The 14,967-nt window shown below is 40.2% G+C and overlaps 2 protein-coding genes across 2 annotated transcripts in view; one reads left to right on the top strand and one right to left on the bottom strand.

Annotated features, from left to right (window-relative positions):
* On the top strand, nt 3–5,856 carry SLIRP (SRA stem-loop interacting RNA binding protein). The gene is made up of 4 exons (XM_005686168.3): nt 3–130; nt 1,999–2,057; nt 4,840–4,947; nt 5,743–5,856. The coding sequence occupies exons 1-4, from the start codon at nt 34–36 to the stop codon at nt 5,812–5,814; spliced, it is 336 nt and encodes a 111-aa protein (XP_005686225.2). The 5' UTR covers nt 3–33; the 3' UTR covers nt 5,815–5,856.
* SNW1 (SNW domain containing 1) overlaps nt 5,858–14,967 on the bottom strand; it is a 34,733-nt gene continuing 25,623 nt past the window's right edge. Inside the window, exons 11-14 of the mRNA XM_005686167.2 lie at nt 14,454–14,550; nt 8,353–8,470; nt 6,618–6,781; nt 5,858–6,537 (exon numbers count right to left, since the gene is read on the bottom strand). Coding sequence (XP_005686224.1) covers nt 6,339–6,537; nt 6,618–6,781; nt 8,353–8,470; nt 14,454–14,550 — 578 coding nt within the window. The 3' untranslated portion in view covers nt 5,858–6,338. The remainder of the gene's footprint in view (nt 6,538–6,617; nt 6,782–8,352; nt 8,471–14,453; nt 14,551–14,967) is intronic.

Genomic DNA, 14,967 nt, shown 5'->3' with positions numbered 1-14,967 from the left:
ACCTCAGGTCTCTAGAGGTTCCGCAGACTAAAGATGGCGGCTTCAGCAGCGAGGGGCGCTGTGGTGCTGCGTACAAATATCGGCCGGCCGGTTGCGTTTGTCAGAAAAATTCCCTGGACGGCGGCCTCAAGTGAGTTGGAAATGTAGTAGGGGCAGAATCTTTAGGTCCGAGCAATCCTGAAAAGCCTTGCTTGCTGCGAAACACTTAAATCCGCGTGGTGGCTGGATTAAGGAGGCTGAGTGTGTTCCTGAGCAAGCCAGTGAGTAGAAAGAAATTTGTCAGTAATTAGCCGTTTAAGGGATGCCCCTTGAGCTTTTGGGGCACCCATTCACGGTCTCCAGCCTTTAGGAGTATAAAGCTTTAATTACTTGGAAACTTGTAAGATTTACGATTTAGAAGGGGTTGTTTTGATTGCAGCGTGGGGACGGATTCAAAGTGACACGAGGTAGTTTCAGCAGTTTAGTTCAAAGGTGAAGACTTCAGGGTAGTGATAGAAGGAGGGGTCAGGTTCACTTACGTTAACCAAAGAATAATCGATAGATTTTCGTGATGACTTTAATGGGGAAGAGTACGGAATGGGGGAAAGGGAGGAATGACCTCCAGGTTTTTAATGTTGGTGATTAGAATATAGGAGAAGCATATGGAAAGAAGATGAGTGGTAAAGTTTAAATGTGTTTAGTTTGAGAAACTTGTGAGTTCTCTTGTTAGCTGGACAGGGGACGTTGTGTATAGATTAAGAAATGCACCCGAAGCTGTTCTCCTTGGGTTACAATTCCAACTTGGCCTTTAGGTAGTTGTGTAACCTAGTTCAGTTCAGTTTAGTGGGTCAGTCGTGTCTGACTCTTTGGGACCCCATGGACTGCAGCACACCAGGCCTCCCAGTCCATCACTAATTTCCTGTCCATCACTAATTCCCGGAGTCTACTCAAACTCATGTCTATTGAGTCAGTGATGCCATCCAACCACTTCGTCCTCTGTCGTCCCTTTCTCTTCCCGCCTTCAGTCTTTCCCAGCATCAGGGTCTTTTCAGATGAGTCAGCTCTTCGCAGCAGGTGGCCAAAGTATTGGAGTTTCAGCTTCAGCATCAGTCCTTCCAGTGAATATTCAGGACTGATTTCCTTTAGGATGGACTGGTTGGATCTCCTTGCAGTCCAAGGGACTCTCAAGAGTCTTTTCCAACACCACAGTTCAAAACCTAAGGTGTGTACCTAAGGGAAGGTAATTAGGGGAGAGGGCTCATCACTGTGCCTCAGTTTCGTCAGCCATAAAATGGAGTCGATAATACCTTTCTCCTAGGGTTGTTAATTGTATTAAATGAATTTATATGTAAATACAAGTGCTTAGACCTTGTACCAAGTGCTCAATACAGAGTAAGTACTCAATAAACGATAATTGTTTTCATGATTACAAAAATTGAAGTTCATGGGATAGGCTTAGGCTGGACATAGAGAGTTGGGGGGTGATCAGTACTGACTTCTGTTACCAACACTGCTTTTTGTCAACTGTAGTTTTGAGTTAAGGTTTTTGCATTTGTTCACCAAAATGTAAAAATCCATGGTCATTTGTGCACATGTTCTTGAGATTGAGACTTTATTTGGAAATCTCTAATATAGCTAACAACACACAGTATTGTGATTGTTTAACTGTTTCCTGGGTGATCATCTCACGAGGATTTTAATCCATGCATTTAGCATAGTACCTGGTATGGTGAAGACTCAGTACTTGCTGGGGATGAAGACTAAGTCAACTCAGCAATTTATCTGTCCATGTCTCCCCCACCCCAACACCTCCCCAAATGTAGTACATTGCAGCTTTATAATCAATACCATAACGGTTTCCTGGATCTTAAAGCTGCAAGGAAATACAAACTAGCGCTTGTTCACAAGGAGTTTGGGGGCTCTAGGACCCCTCTTGGTTTCTATCTTAATCTAGGATGGAGGATAAAACAATAACAACTAAAAAAACCAAACAAACTACTCAATATGTTTTCTTAATAGGTGAGCTGAGAGAACACTTTGCACAATTTGGCCATGTACGAAAATGCACTGTTCCTTTTGTGAGTATTACCTTTTTTTAAAAAAGCAATAATGTTTTCCTCTAATTTTTGATTATTCTTTGTCAAAGCATATCAGTTTACATGAATTGGTAATGGAGTGAAGCTGTTCAGTCTTTGTTGATTAAATTATGGGTGATACTGATTAAAAAAAACACAAGCCTTATCCTAGGTATTTGAGGCATTTATGTTAGTTTTTTTTTAATTGATGCATAAAATTATCACAAATGTAATAGCTCAAAACAACACATACACATGATCTCACAGATTACAGAGATCAGGAGTCCAGGCATAGCTTTGCTAGATCCTCTGTTCAGGGATTCATGTAAGACACAGTTCAGGTGTCTGTCCGCCGGAGCGGCAGAATCCAGGTGTCTGTCAGCTGGAGAGGCTCAGCCGGGGTAGGTTGATTTCCCAGCTCCCTCAGGTTTTGGTAGAATTCGTCTTTCAACTGTAGGGCTGGGGTATCTGCTTTCTTGCTGGCTTTCAGCTGGAGGCTGGTCTCAGGTCCTTGGAACTACCTGCAGTTGCTTATTACCCAGCTTGTTACCTTGTTACATCCCTCTCATGGAGGCCCTCTCTCAACATGGCAGCTTCCTTCAAAGTCAGCAAGGGAGTTTCTCTAGTCTGCTAAGACAGTTTTATAATTTAGTCTTCAGAGGGACATCCCATCTTCTTGTTCAAGGGAGCAACATCCTGTCACTTTTGCTGTATTCTTTTGGTTAGAAGCATGTCATAGGTCCTGCCCACATTCAGGGGGAGAGGACTATACAGAGGGTAACATGGTGGAACACATGGAGGTCTAGGGGCCATTTTGGGATTTTGTCTATTACGTATTATAATAAGGACTGTGAGAGAGTAGAGGATAATTTATCATAAAACTTAACTGGTGGAGAAAATTTTCACCTTTATCCTCACGGAGTTGAGTGCTTTTTTTGGAGGTGCTGGGTTTTTGTTGCTGCACGGGCTTCTCCTCATTGCAGTGGCTTCTCATTCGGAGCACAGATTCTACGGCACGCGGGCTTCAGTAGTTGTGGTAGATGGGCTCAGTTGCGGCTCCTGGGCTTCAGAGCACAGGCTCCGTAGTTGTGCACAGGCTCTTGTCCCAGGGCATGTGGGATCTTCCCAGACCAAGGATCGAACCCGCGTCTTCCTGCTAACACTGGCAGGTGGAGTCTTTACCATTGAGCCACTAGGGAAGCCCAGGTTGAATGCTTTTGGTGTGTTTCCGTTTGTTACATTTTATTTGCTTTCTCCTGAGGGTTTAAAAATCAAGCTATGGGAATTCCCTGGCGGTCTAGTGGTTAGGACTAACAGCTGCCAAGGGTGTGGGTTCAATCTCTGGTTGGAGAACTAACATCCTACAAAAATAATTAAGTAAATAAAGTAATAGAGCCCTTTACTTAAAAGAAAAAAAATCTTTAAAAAAAAGTCACTGTATAAATTTGTTCTTTATCCTGAGCTGTATTTTTCTGTGGACTTTCTTAAATTACTGTGTTTTAGGGTGTGTGACGAGTACACTTACAGTTTACACATGCTTCACTAAAATTGCTTTTTTCCTCATGGCACTGAAAAGGCTGTGGTAAAGTATCAAGTAACTTAAATTGTTAACTATTGGCTTAACGTTACTTGCCTTACAAAAATCTAACAGATTATGTATATCCAGCTATAGTGAAGGTATAGGGAAACTGGTACTAAATTGTTGAGTTTAACTGATACTGTCACTGAAGGGTAATTTGGCAAAATCTGTCAACGTTTAAGATTTGCCTTTGACTCTAGAGAAAGCGTATGTGCTACCACAAAGACCCAGTGCAGCCAAAATGAAAAGTAGCAAAAAGGAAAGAGGAGGATTTGCTTTGAGCTAAAGGTTCCATTTCTAAAGATTGATTTTATAGAAATGTGAGGTGAGGGATGTTCAAAACAGCATTGTTTAGTAATATAATTGGAAAGAAGGTAAGTGTTCATCAGTGGGGTTGGTTGAATAGATATTAATTCACTGATACAATGGCATTTTTGTAGCTGATTAAAAGAATGAGGTATGTGTATTACAGACATGAAAATCAGTAAGCTTGAAAAAATAGTTTTACAAAGTGTATGAAATTGGCATTTTTTGAGGAATATTAAAAAATGTTTCTCCAAAAAGTAACATTTTTCTTGGTTGCCTTTTACCTCTTAAAAATATAAAGAATAACAACTTAGGACCTGGAGTTAGCAGATTTTAAACAACAGAAGTCTTTGATTCGTAGGAAAATTAATGTGTAATATAACAGGAAAATATAGGGAAGCCAGAATCTGATGTATAGGTTGCATGATAATCACTCTTAACCCAGAAGTGTAAACTAGGTAAGTAAAGGTAATTTTTCCTTTTTCCTCAGGAGCATGTAATGATAATGATGATAGTTGTGATGAGGGTGATTAGTTTCAGAAATTACCATAAATGCACTTAGGTTTGAAGGTTTAATTTCCTAGTTTCTAGAAGTGAGTTAGAAGCAGGAAGAGTTCTTCTTTATCAAAATTTCCCTTGACTATTGCTGCTAGTGTGGTTTTTATCTCAAATAACACAGAAAGCACTTTGCTCATGTTTTAGAGAGTGTGTTAAGATTAACAGATTAAGCTTTGGGCAAATAAGAGTATTTGTATTAAAGCAGGGTTTTTGATACTTTTTAATTAAAATGTCTTGTATTCCATTTCGGCAAATGAAAAAGTTGGTGGTTTGATTTGGAACACCTGGAACCTTTCTCAAGTTCATGATTATTAATTTCTTCCTAAATTTTGAATTTTTAAGGACAAAGAGACTGGCTTTCACAAAGGTATGGGTTGGATTCACTTTTCTTCAGAAGAAGAACTTCACAATGCACTACAACAGGAGAATCATATTATTGATGGAGTAAAGGTAAATATTTTTCTGTACTGTATCATGTGAGTTTTCTGTATACCAGTTAAATAGGTCAGAAGTGTGAAATGAAAGGGATTTTGGACGATTTGTAACTTAATGTTTGTTAAAGAATGGTGATGGTGGGAGAGTTCCCAGTTCTAAAAGGTCTGGAGACTTAAGTACAAGAAGACACTTTAATGGTTAGCAAGATACATGGAACAGTGGAAACACCAGGGAGACCTTGGTTGAAATACTGACTTTCCCACTTACTATGTGACCTTGAGAAGACTCTTTTGAGAGTCCCTTGGACTGCAAGGAGATCCAACCAGTCCATCCTAAAGGAAATCAGTCCTGAATATTCATTGGAAGGACTGATGCTGAAGCTGAAGCTCCAATACTTTGGTCACCTGATGCGAAGAACTGAGTCATTAGAAAAGACCCTGGTGCTGGGAAAGATTGAAGGCAGGAGGAGAGGGGGATGACAGAGGATGAGATGGCTGGATGGCATCACCGACTGGATGGACATGAGTTTGAGCAAGCTCTGGGAGTTGGTGATGGACAGGGAACCCTGGCATGCTGCAGTTCATGGGGTTGCAGAGTCGGACACAACTGAGCTTAACTGAACTGAACTGATGTGACCTTGGGCCAGACTGATTTACAAATTTTAATGGGAGTTCAGGGAGCCTTAAGTACAAGGAACAAATAACATCCTTTGGCTCACTGGTGCTGATCCCTCATAGAACAGCAGTTTTCAGTTTTAATGTTTTTGCAGACATTGACTTTCCTTACAGTGCTCAATTTTTTCCCCCCCAGCTCCATGTTCAACCTCAAAAACCCAAAGCTTTGCAAGGAGACCAAACATCTGATGAAGAGAAAGATTTTTGAGACCCTCACTGCCTGTTGAATAAAGTAAATAAAAGAGAGGAAGTTTTGTCTAAATGTTTTTATTTGAAACAAATAGCTGCACCAAGCAAGAGCTTACTTTCCCCACTCCAAATCAACAGCACAACAGGGGCAAACATCATTTGGCAGGACAGTTCCAATATGTGAACATCCTTCTTTCTACTTGCTGTGACTGGGGTCACTTTATTCATAAGCAGTCATTTTTAGACAAAATATTAACCCCAAAGTACTAATGTCTCTTGAAAGTGGCCTTAATTTCACGTGTGGGGCAGTATTTTCTATAAATGCCAAAAGGTGGGAGAAGCACAAACACAACCCATTTTTAAAAAAACTAAATAATTCAAAGTAGAACTTTTCCATACCCCCCTCCCTCTCCTGTAATAAAAAGTAGTGCTGGGCTCTGACACCCAGATTTGGTTTTTATCCTGGTCATGTACAAAGTGTTCCCCATATGACTTGCATCATTAGGGTTATCAATAACAGTTCGTTCACTCTGAACAAAGTATCTACTCCTTCCTTCTCTTTTTGCCTTCATGCTCATGTTCCTTGGGACGGCTGCTATCTGAGGGTCTTTTAGAGCCACCGTGTTGCTTGGCTTCTTCCAAAAATTTGTCCAAACCGAAAGGATCCTCCTCAAACTGAACTGGTCCTTCTCGGCCTCTTTGTCTACGATCTGAACCAGAAAACTCCTTATCGGGAACAAATCTAGGGAAAAAGAGAAATAACTATGAACCACTTTATTTTCACTGGTGTAGATGTTAAAACTGAGCGGTCTGCCCTGGTACCTGTTAGTCTTTATTCTGGCTTCTAGGTCATCTCCATACATGTCCTTGTCCAGATTTTTACTGGGCCTGTAAATATTCTGGGCCATATCTTTTCCACCTCTCCAAGCTTGATCATAAACATTGTAAATTTCATCTTCCCCACATCCAAAACCACTGTCCATACCCTGTGGAAAAAGACATTAAAGTGTGCAAGTTTTTATTAAAAGTTGAATCAGATTACATTCTTAGGAAGAGTAAACCCTTGCTCATTTACAGCTTACATGTTCAACAATCTGAACTACAAATTAAAAAGGTTATTAAAAAATGGTCACAGGAGGGGATATATGTATACCTATGGCTGATTCATGTGGAGGTCTGACAGAAAAAAGTCTGTAAAGCAATTATCCTTCAATAAAAAAAAAATGGTCACAGTTATTCTTTTTTCTTCATATCACCTTTGGGTCCTTACATTAAATATGATACTCATTAACGACTGTTTTAGCAAAGTGGTCTTTAAAACTGGAGGATACTAGTATAAGCAGGCACTTGACAATCCATTTGTGCAGACACAGTGGCAAGATGAAAGAACTGCAAAGCATTTTATCTGATGCCATTTATAGTAATAATGTTAAACCCCTTAACTGTGTGAGAACACTATTGAAGTGTAACACAATATTCTCAATGAAAATCTCAAGTCAACAAACTTGTTTTGTGATGGTTCATTAATATAAGAATGTGCCTTTTGATAAAACTTTTCCTCACAACTTTTCTTTTTTTTTTTTGATTTCGAAGGCAGACTTTGTTATTCACGAAACGGTATCCTGGGGTGTGAGGGGTCATGGTCTCTGTTGAACCATGGTTATGGCCTAGAAGCGGGAAGCCAGGCCCTGACTCAGCTGGTGCAGGGTCGGGGCGAGGACCTGGGTTCTCCTGATGTGGTTACAGTCGTGCTGGGGACGTGTGTACCGTCACCCCCCTGGTGGGTCCGTGAGTCTGTCCTGCTGTGACTCGGATACCATGCTCTCAGCATGTTTGCTGGAACAATCCGCAGGGGGACTCCCAGCCTTGCAGGGGGACTCCCAGCCTTGCAGGGGGAGATGGGACCCCTCTATACCCCAGAAGACATTTATACTTCTGTATTCTTAGCACAGTCTGCCTTGTCTTTATTTATATACATGTATCTGTCTTTTCCAGTAGACTTGCAGGTTCCTTGAGTGTTAAGACATGTCTACCTTTGATCTCACTGACTTACATACAGTAAATCATCAATGTTGGGTGAATTAAAACATAAAGGGACTTCCTCAGGCCTAAGGTGTTCTAGCTAGTTAATGACAACTGATACTAGAAATCAGACTTTCTGATGAGTACTTTGGTTTTATAGCTTCATTTTTCAAAGATCCCAAGTTTGTGTTTTTATAGCATTAAAAAATTATTTTTGCAAATATCGACAAAAAATAACCCAAGAGACACTTTTATAGGACACTGGCTCTATTCTAGAAATAAAAGACTCACATACCAGAACCAAGTTTTACTACCTAATTTCTTTCATTTTCTAACAGTGTCTCAAATCCTAGCCAACTCTAAGAGCTATTCTAACTTGTTTCTTAAGTTACAATATGCAACTTCTGATTTTCTTTTCCCCATCACACCAGCATACCTTAGGCTGATGCAAATGTCTCATATGCTAATTTCCTTTTCCCTGAAGATTGTCATTTGTATCAACACTTAAGATACGCTATTTCTAGACTCTGTGTACCTTGGATTGGTTGAAGAGCCTTTGGTCATACTGAACTTCATTGGAAGTCCGAGGGTTGGGCACGCCAAGAGCAATGACTTCACTGATGTCTCGATTTTCATTTCTCTGCAGTTTTGACCTGTTTTGAAATACCATGCCACAAATTGAAACTTCTTCACAGACAAGACGAATTTCAACTTCAATATAACCATTATCAGAAGCAGAGGAAATAAATATGTCCAGTTCACATCTTATGAACATATATATTCCTTGATAAGGCACAATTAGGATGGCATTTCTTACAGTATTTCAGATACATGATTATTGGAAGACACAGGGTTTTACAATTAGGCATTCCTGATACAGAAAAGAACTGCTAGAGATTTCTTTTTTCCCTTGAGGAAAATACAGGACTACAACATTATAATTTGACATCTAAACACCACACAAAGTGATCACCACCAAAGTGTAGTTATTGTCAATCACCATACAATTGACCTCCTTCACCCATTTCACTAATTCCTCAACCCCCTTCTCTGGTAACCACCAGTCTGTTCTATCTATGAGTTTTTGTTTTGTTTTTTGTAGATTTCACGTGAGTGAAATCACACCCTGTTTCTCTTTCTCTGACTTACTACACTCAGCATACCCTCAAGGTTCACCCAGGTTATCACAGACAGCAAGATTTCACTTTTATGGCTGAGTTCTATTCTAATGTGTGTACACACACACACACACACACACACACACACACACACACACACACACACCCCTTCTTTATCTATTTATCTGTTGATGGGTACTTAGCCTGCTTCCACATCTTGAGTACTGTAAATAATGCTGCAGTAATCATCAGTTCAGTTCAGTAACTCAGTCGTGTCTGACTCTTTGCGACCCCATGAATTGCGGCATGCCAGGCCTCCTTGCCTGTCACCAACTCCCGGAGTTCACTCAAACTCATGTCCATCGAGTCGGTGATGCCATCCAGCCATCTCATTCTCTGTCCTCCTCTTCTCTTCCTGTCCCCAATCCCTCCCAGCATCAGAGTCTTTTCCAATGAGTCAACTCTTCGCATGAGGTGGCCAAAGTACTGGAGTTTCAGCTTTAGCATCATTCCTTCCAAAGAATCCCAGGGTTGATCTCCTTCAGAATGGACTGGTTGGATCTCCTTGCAGTCCAAGGGACTCTCAAGAGTCTTCTCCAACACCACAGTTCAAAACCATCAATTCTTCGGTGCTCAGCTTTCTTCAGAGTCCAACTCTCACATCCACACATGACCACAGGAAAAACCATAGCCTTGACTAGACGGACCTTTGTTGGCAAAGCAATGTCTCTGCTTTTCAATATGCTATCTAGGTTGGTCATAACTTCCTTCCAAGGAGTAAGCGTCTTTTAATTTCATGGCTGCAGTCACCATCTGCAGTGATTTTGGAGCCCCCAAAAATAAAGTCTGACACTGTTTCCCCATCTATTTCCCACGAAGTGATGGGACCAGATGCCATGATCTTAAGTTTTCTGAATATTGAGCTTTAAGTCAACTTTTTTACTCTCCTCTTTCACTTTCATCAAGAGGCTTTTTAGTTCCTCTTCACTTTCTGCCATTAGGGTGGTGTCATCTGCATATCTGAGGTTACTGATATTTCTCCTGGCAATCTTGATTCCAGCCTGTGCTTCCTCCAGGCCAGCGTTTCTCATGATGTACTCTGCATAGAAGTTAAATAAGCAGGGTGACAATATACAGCCTTGACGTACTTCTTTTCCTATTTGGAACCAGTCTGTTGTTCCATGTCCAGTTCTAACTGTTGCTTCCTGACCTGCATACAGATTTCTCAGGAGGCAGGTCAGGTGGTCTGGTATTTCCATCTCTTTCAGAATTTTCCACAGTTTATTGTGATCCACACAAAGGCTTTGGCATAGTCAGTCAAGCAGAAAGAGATGTTTTTCTGGAACTCTCTTGCCTTTTTTGATGATCCAGCGATGTTGGCAATTTGATCTCTGGTTCCTCTGCCTTTTCTAAAACCAGCTTGAACATCTGGAAGTTCACGGTTCACGTATTGCTGAAGCCTGGCTTGGAGAATTTTGAGCATTACTTTACTAGCGTGTGAGATGAGTGCAATGGTGCAGCAGTTTGAGCATTCTTTGGCATTGCCTTTCTTTGGGATTGGAATGAAAACTGACCTTTTCCAGTCCTGTGGCCACTGCTGAGTTTTCCAAATGTGCTGCCATATTGAGTGCAGCACTTTCACAGCATCATCTTTTAGGATTTGAAAGAGCTCAACTGGAGTTCCATCACCTCCACCAGCTTTGTTCGTAGTGATGCTTTCTAAGGCCCACTTGACTTCACATTCCAGGATGTCTGGCTCTAGGTGAGTGATCACACCATCGTGATTATCTTGGTCATGAAGATCTTTTTTGTACAGTTGTTTTGTGTATCCTTGCCATCTCTTCTTAGTATCTTCTGCTTCTCTTAGGTCCATACCATTTCTGTCCTTTATCGAGTCCATCTTTGCATGAAATGTTCCCTTGGTATCTCTAATTTTCTTGAAGAGATCTCTAGTCTTTCCCATTCTGTTGTTTTCCGCTATTTCTTTGCACTGATCACTGAGGAAGGCTTTCTTATCTCTTGCTATTCTTTGGAACTCTGCATTCAGATGCTTATATCTTTCCTTTTCTCCTTTGCTTTTCGCTTCTCTTCTTTTCACAGCTATTTGTAAGGCCTCCCCAGTCAGCCATTTTGCTTTTTTTCATTTCTTTTCCATGGAAATGGTCTTGATCCCTGTCTTCCTGTACAATGTCCACGAACGTCCGTCCATAGTTCATCAGGCACCCTGTCTATCAGATCTAGTTCCTTAAATCTATTTCTCACTTCCACTGTATAATCATAAAGGATTTGATTTAGGTCATACCTGAATGGTCTAGTGGTTTTCCCTACTTTCTTCAATTTAAGAAACCTGACACAATTCTGACAGAATATGGTCCACTGGAGAATGGAATGGCAAACCAATATTCTTGCCTTGAGAAACCCATGAACAGTATGAAAAGACAAAAAGTTAGGATACTGAAAGAGGAACTCCCTGGGTCGGTAGGTGCCCAATATGCTACTGGAGATCAGTGGAGAAATAACTCCAGAAAGAATGAAGGGATGGAGCCAAAGCAAAAACAATACCCAGTTGTGGATGTGACTGGTGATAGAAACAAGGTTGGATGCTGTAAAGAGCAATATTGTATAGGAACCTGGAATGTTAGGTCCATGAATCAAGGCAAATTGGAAGTGGTCAAACAGGAGATGGCAAGATTGAACTCGACATTCTAGGAATCCAAGAACTAAAATGGATTGGAATGGGTGAATTTAACTCAGATGACCACTGTATCTACTACTGTGGGCAGGAATTCCTTAGAAGAAATGGAGCAGCCATCATGGTCAACAAAAGAGTCTGAAATGCAGTACTTGGATGCAATCTCAAAAACGACAGGATAATCTCTGTTCGTTTCCAAGGCAAACCATTCAATATCACGGTAATCCAAGTATGCCCCAACCAGTAATGCTGAAAAAGCTGAAGTTGAATGGTTCTATGAAGACCTACAAGACCTTTTAGAACTAACACCCAAAAGAGTGTCCTTTTCGTTATAGGGGACTGGAATGCAAAAGTAGGAAGTCAAGAAACACCTGGAGTAACAGGCAAATTTGGCCTTGGAATACGGAATGAAGCAGGGCAAAGGCTAATAGAGTTTTGCCAAGAGAACGCACTGGTCATAGCAAACACCCTTTTCCAACAACACAAGAGAAGACTTTACACACAGACATCACCAGATGGTCAACACCGAAATCAGACTGATTATATTCTTTGCAGCCAAACATAGAGAAGCTCTATACAGTCAGCAGAAACAAGACCAGGAGCGGACTGTGGCTCAGATCATGAACTCCTTAATGCAGTGATCATAGGGATGCTTATACTTTTTGAATTAGTGTTTTGTATTCTTCAGATAAATACCCAGAAGTGGAAAAGCTGGATCATATGGCAGTTTTCCTCTTATTAATATTGTGAGGAATCGCCATAGTGTTTTCTATATTGACTGCACCAATTCATGCTCCCACCAACAGTGCATGCGGGTTCCCTTTGCTCTGCATCCTCTCCAATGCTTGCTATTTCTTATCTTTCTGATAACAGCCATTCTAACAGGTGTGTGGTTTTGATTTGCATTTCCTCATAATTAGTGATGTTGATTATTTTTTCATGTGCTTATTGACCATCTGCATGTCTTCTTTGGAAAAATGTCTATTCAGAGCCTCTGCCCATTTAGCTGGGTTGTTTTTAGTTGAGCTGTAGTTCTTTCTATAGCTTGGATATTGACCTCATGTTGAATATATGATTTGCAAGTATCTTCTCCCACTCAGTAGGCTGCCTTTTTGTTCTGATGATGGCTTCCTTCATTGTGTGAAAGTTTTTATTCTGATACAGTCCCATTTGTTTATTTCTCCTTTGTTTCTTTTGTCAGATTCACAAAATCATTGCTAAGACCAATGTCAAAGGGCTTACTACCTATGTGTTCTTCTAGAAATTTTATAGTTTAAGGTCTTACATTCAAACCCTTAACTGCTTTTGAGTTTTTTTGTGCATGGTATAAGGTTTTCCTTCTTTTGCATGTAGCCATCCAGTTTTTCCAATAGCACCTGTAGAAGAAGCTGTACTTTCTCAAAAGAATCATTCTTAATACAAGCAATCTTCTTGTAACACATGCTGAGATATGAAACTGCTATGGTCTGTATCTGCTATTATTATAAAGGGTTGGGGGACTGGATGCAAATTAGGTATACCACATGAATCACTTTCACTAAGATAGAATCAATTTTTACCTAACAACATTTAGTAATTTTATCCTATTAGAATTTTGAGAAAAATATGTCTAATGACTGGATTACTCAGTATGATGTCTGACATTCAGATGAACTTAATTCCCCTGCTGTTTTGGTATGTATGTAATCTACATCACAATGATACCATGATAACTGTCATCATTTACTTTACTAGAGGTTCAGGTCTTAAAATGATTTCTATAGACAATCTAATTTTCATCCAAGCACAAGTTTAAAGCTTTTCTACTTTATCAATTCTCAGTCACTTTACTGGTTCTAAGGGCTCAATTTATCTACAGAGCCATTTTGATTTTTACAGCTTAGGAATTTCAGACTGAAAGTATCATTAACTGTGTACTTTCAAATTTCATTCCTTTCTGTTCTATACTGTACATTTAAACTCTAAATTCAGATTTTCTGCTTTTCCATGACTGCACTTATTTAAGGAGATGAAATATGCCATTAAACAACAAAGAATACCACCAGCAGGAATCTGTTTAAGATATGACCTAAAAAAACACAGTATCAGCTCACAGGAGGATGAGAGCATTCAAAACTGCTCATCTGGAAAGAAAATGTTTTATATTTGCATTTAACACTCACTCAGAATTCCCCCTCTTGTATTACAGCATTTCTTCAACTTTTTATCAATTTCAGTCTTCGGCCTTTGGTGAACCACAGACTTCATGAATCCGTCTCTACTTTATTCAAGTGTTCTGTCAGTTTTCCCAAGCAATTTCATATGACAGCTCTAATCTTTCTGAATTTTAAGTGAAACTGCTCATGAAAAGAGGCTGACTTTCACTTCTTCCAAAAGGTGCTCTTCTCCCCCACTGTACTCACTCAGTACAGTATTCTGCATGTGAAAAGACCTCAATAAAGGTCCAGCAGCTTATTTCCTGTCTAGAGGAGCAGGCACATGATAAATCAATCTGTCTCACCATATGAAGCAGGAAAAGAACAGACCAGAACAGGTATATCCATTACTTTCTTCTTCATTAATATGATCTGAATTCCCTTTTTGTGTATCCCATCCTTCTCAACCCTAGCTGGCAAACAAGGTGGAAGAAAAGCTCACTTTCAGGCACAGTCAGTTCTGCTAAGGCAGACTAAGCAGTTTAGGGCAAGAAAATAGGTGCTGATTTATGAAGCTATCAACCTGAAGAGGAAGGAGAGAAGCAAAACTGGTTTCAGTGGACTAACACTCCTCTCTAGAAGGTTCACAATGGTCACTCTTCACAATTCACACTGACCTCACAGTACCTACCTCTTGTCTGGAGCTGCCCTGGAGAGGTTCCGGTCATGCTGTCTCTCTTTTCGTCGGTCATGCCGGATTTCATCCCTCTCACGTGCCTCCCCGTCCTCTGTGTGGACACAGGTGAAAATGACTTTATCACTGTATTCATCACTATTAATATTTTGAACAAGAGAATATTTCTACATGTTTTAAAATTTTCATAATAAAATGCCAGAAAGAAGAATTTGCCAAGTTCATCCTTATATTTTCAAAGACTGACTTCAAATAAAGAACCTTTTAATCATGATACGGTGGGGCTGGTTGCACCTAATCTCATCTACTGTGTCTATATCTATCTTCATTTTCTCTACCCTCTCCATGCTGAAGGGATATAGTGTAGCTATAGAAGGAATATAGTATAGAGCTTGAGCTTTGGAGTCAGACTGTCTGGGTTCAAATCCTGTTTCTACGACAGATCAACAACATGAAATTATACCCATTACTTGACCCCACTCAGCCTTTGTCGCCTCCTCTGTAAAACAGT

Source organism: Capra hircus, chromosome 10 (genome assembly GCF_001704415.2).
Source record: "Capra hircus breed San Clemente chromosome 10, ASM170441v1, whole genome shotgun sequence".
NCBI classification, from domain to species: Eukaryota; Metazoa; Chordata; class Mammalia; order Artiodactyla; family Bovidae; genus Capra; species Capra hircus.
This window is presented reverse-complemented; position numbering and strand designations above follow the sequence as displayed.

Excerpts from the sequence above, each read along its gene's own strand:
- SLIRP (XM_005686168.3), top strand. The coding sequence starts at position 34 with ATGGCGGCTTCAGCAGCGAGGGGCGCTGTGGTGCTGCGTACAAATATC. Across the intron at positions 2,058-4,839 it reads GAAAATGCACTGTTCCTTTT|GACAAAGAGACTGGCTTTCA; the intron begins GTGAGTATTACC and ends TGAATTTTTAAG. Across the intron at positions 4,948-5,742 it reads ATATTATTGATGGAGTAAAG|CTCCATGTTCAACCTCAAAA; the intron begins GTAAATATTTTT and ends TTTCCCCCCCAG.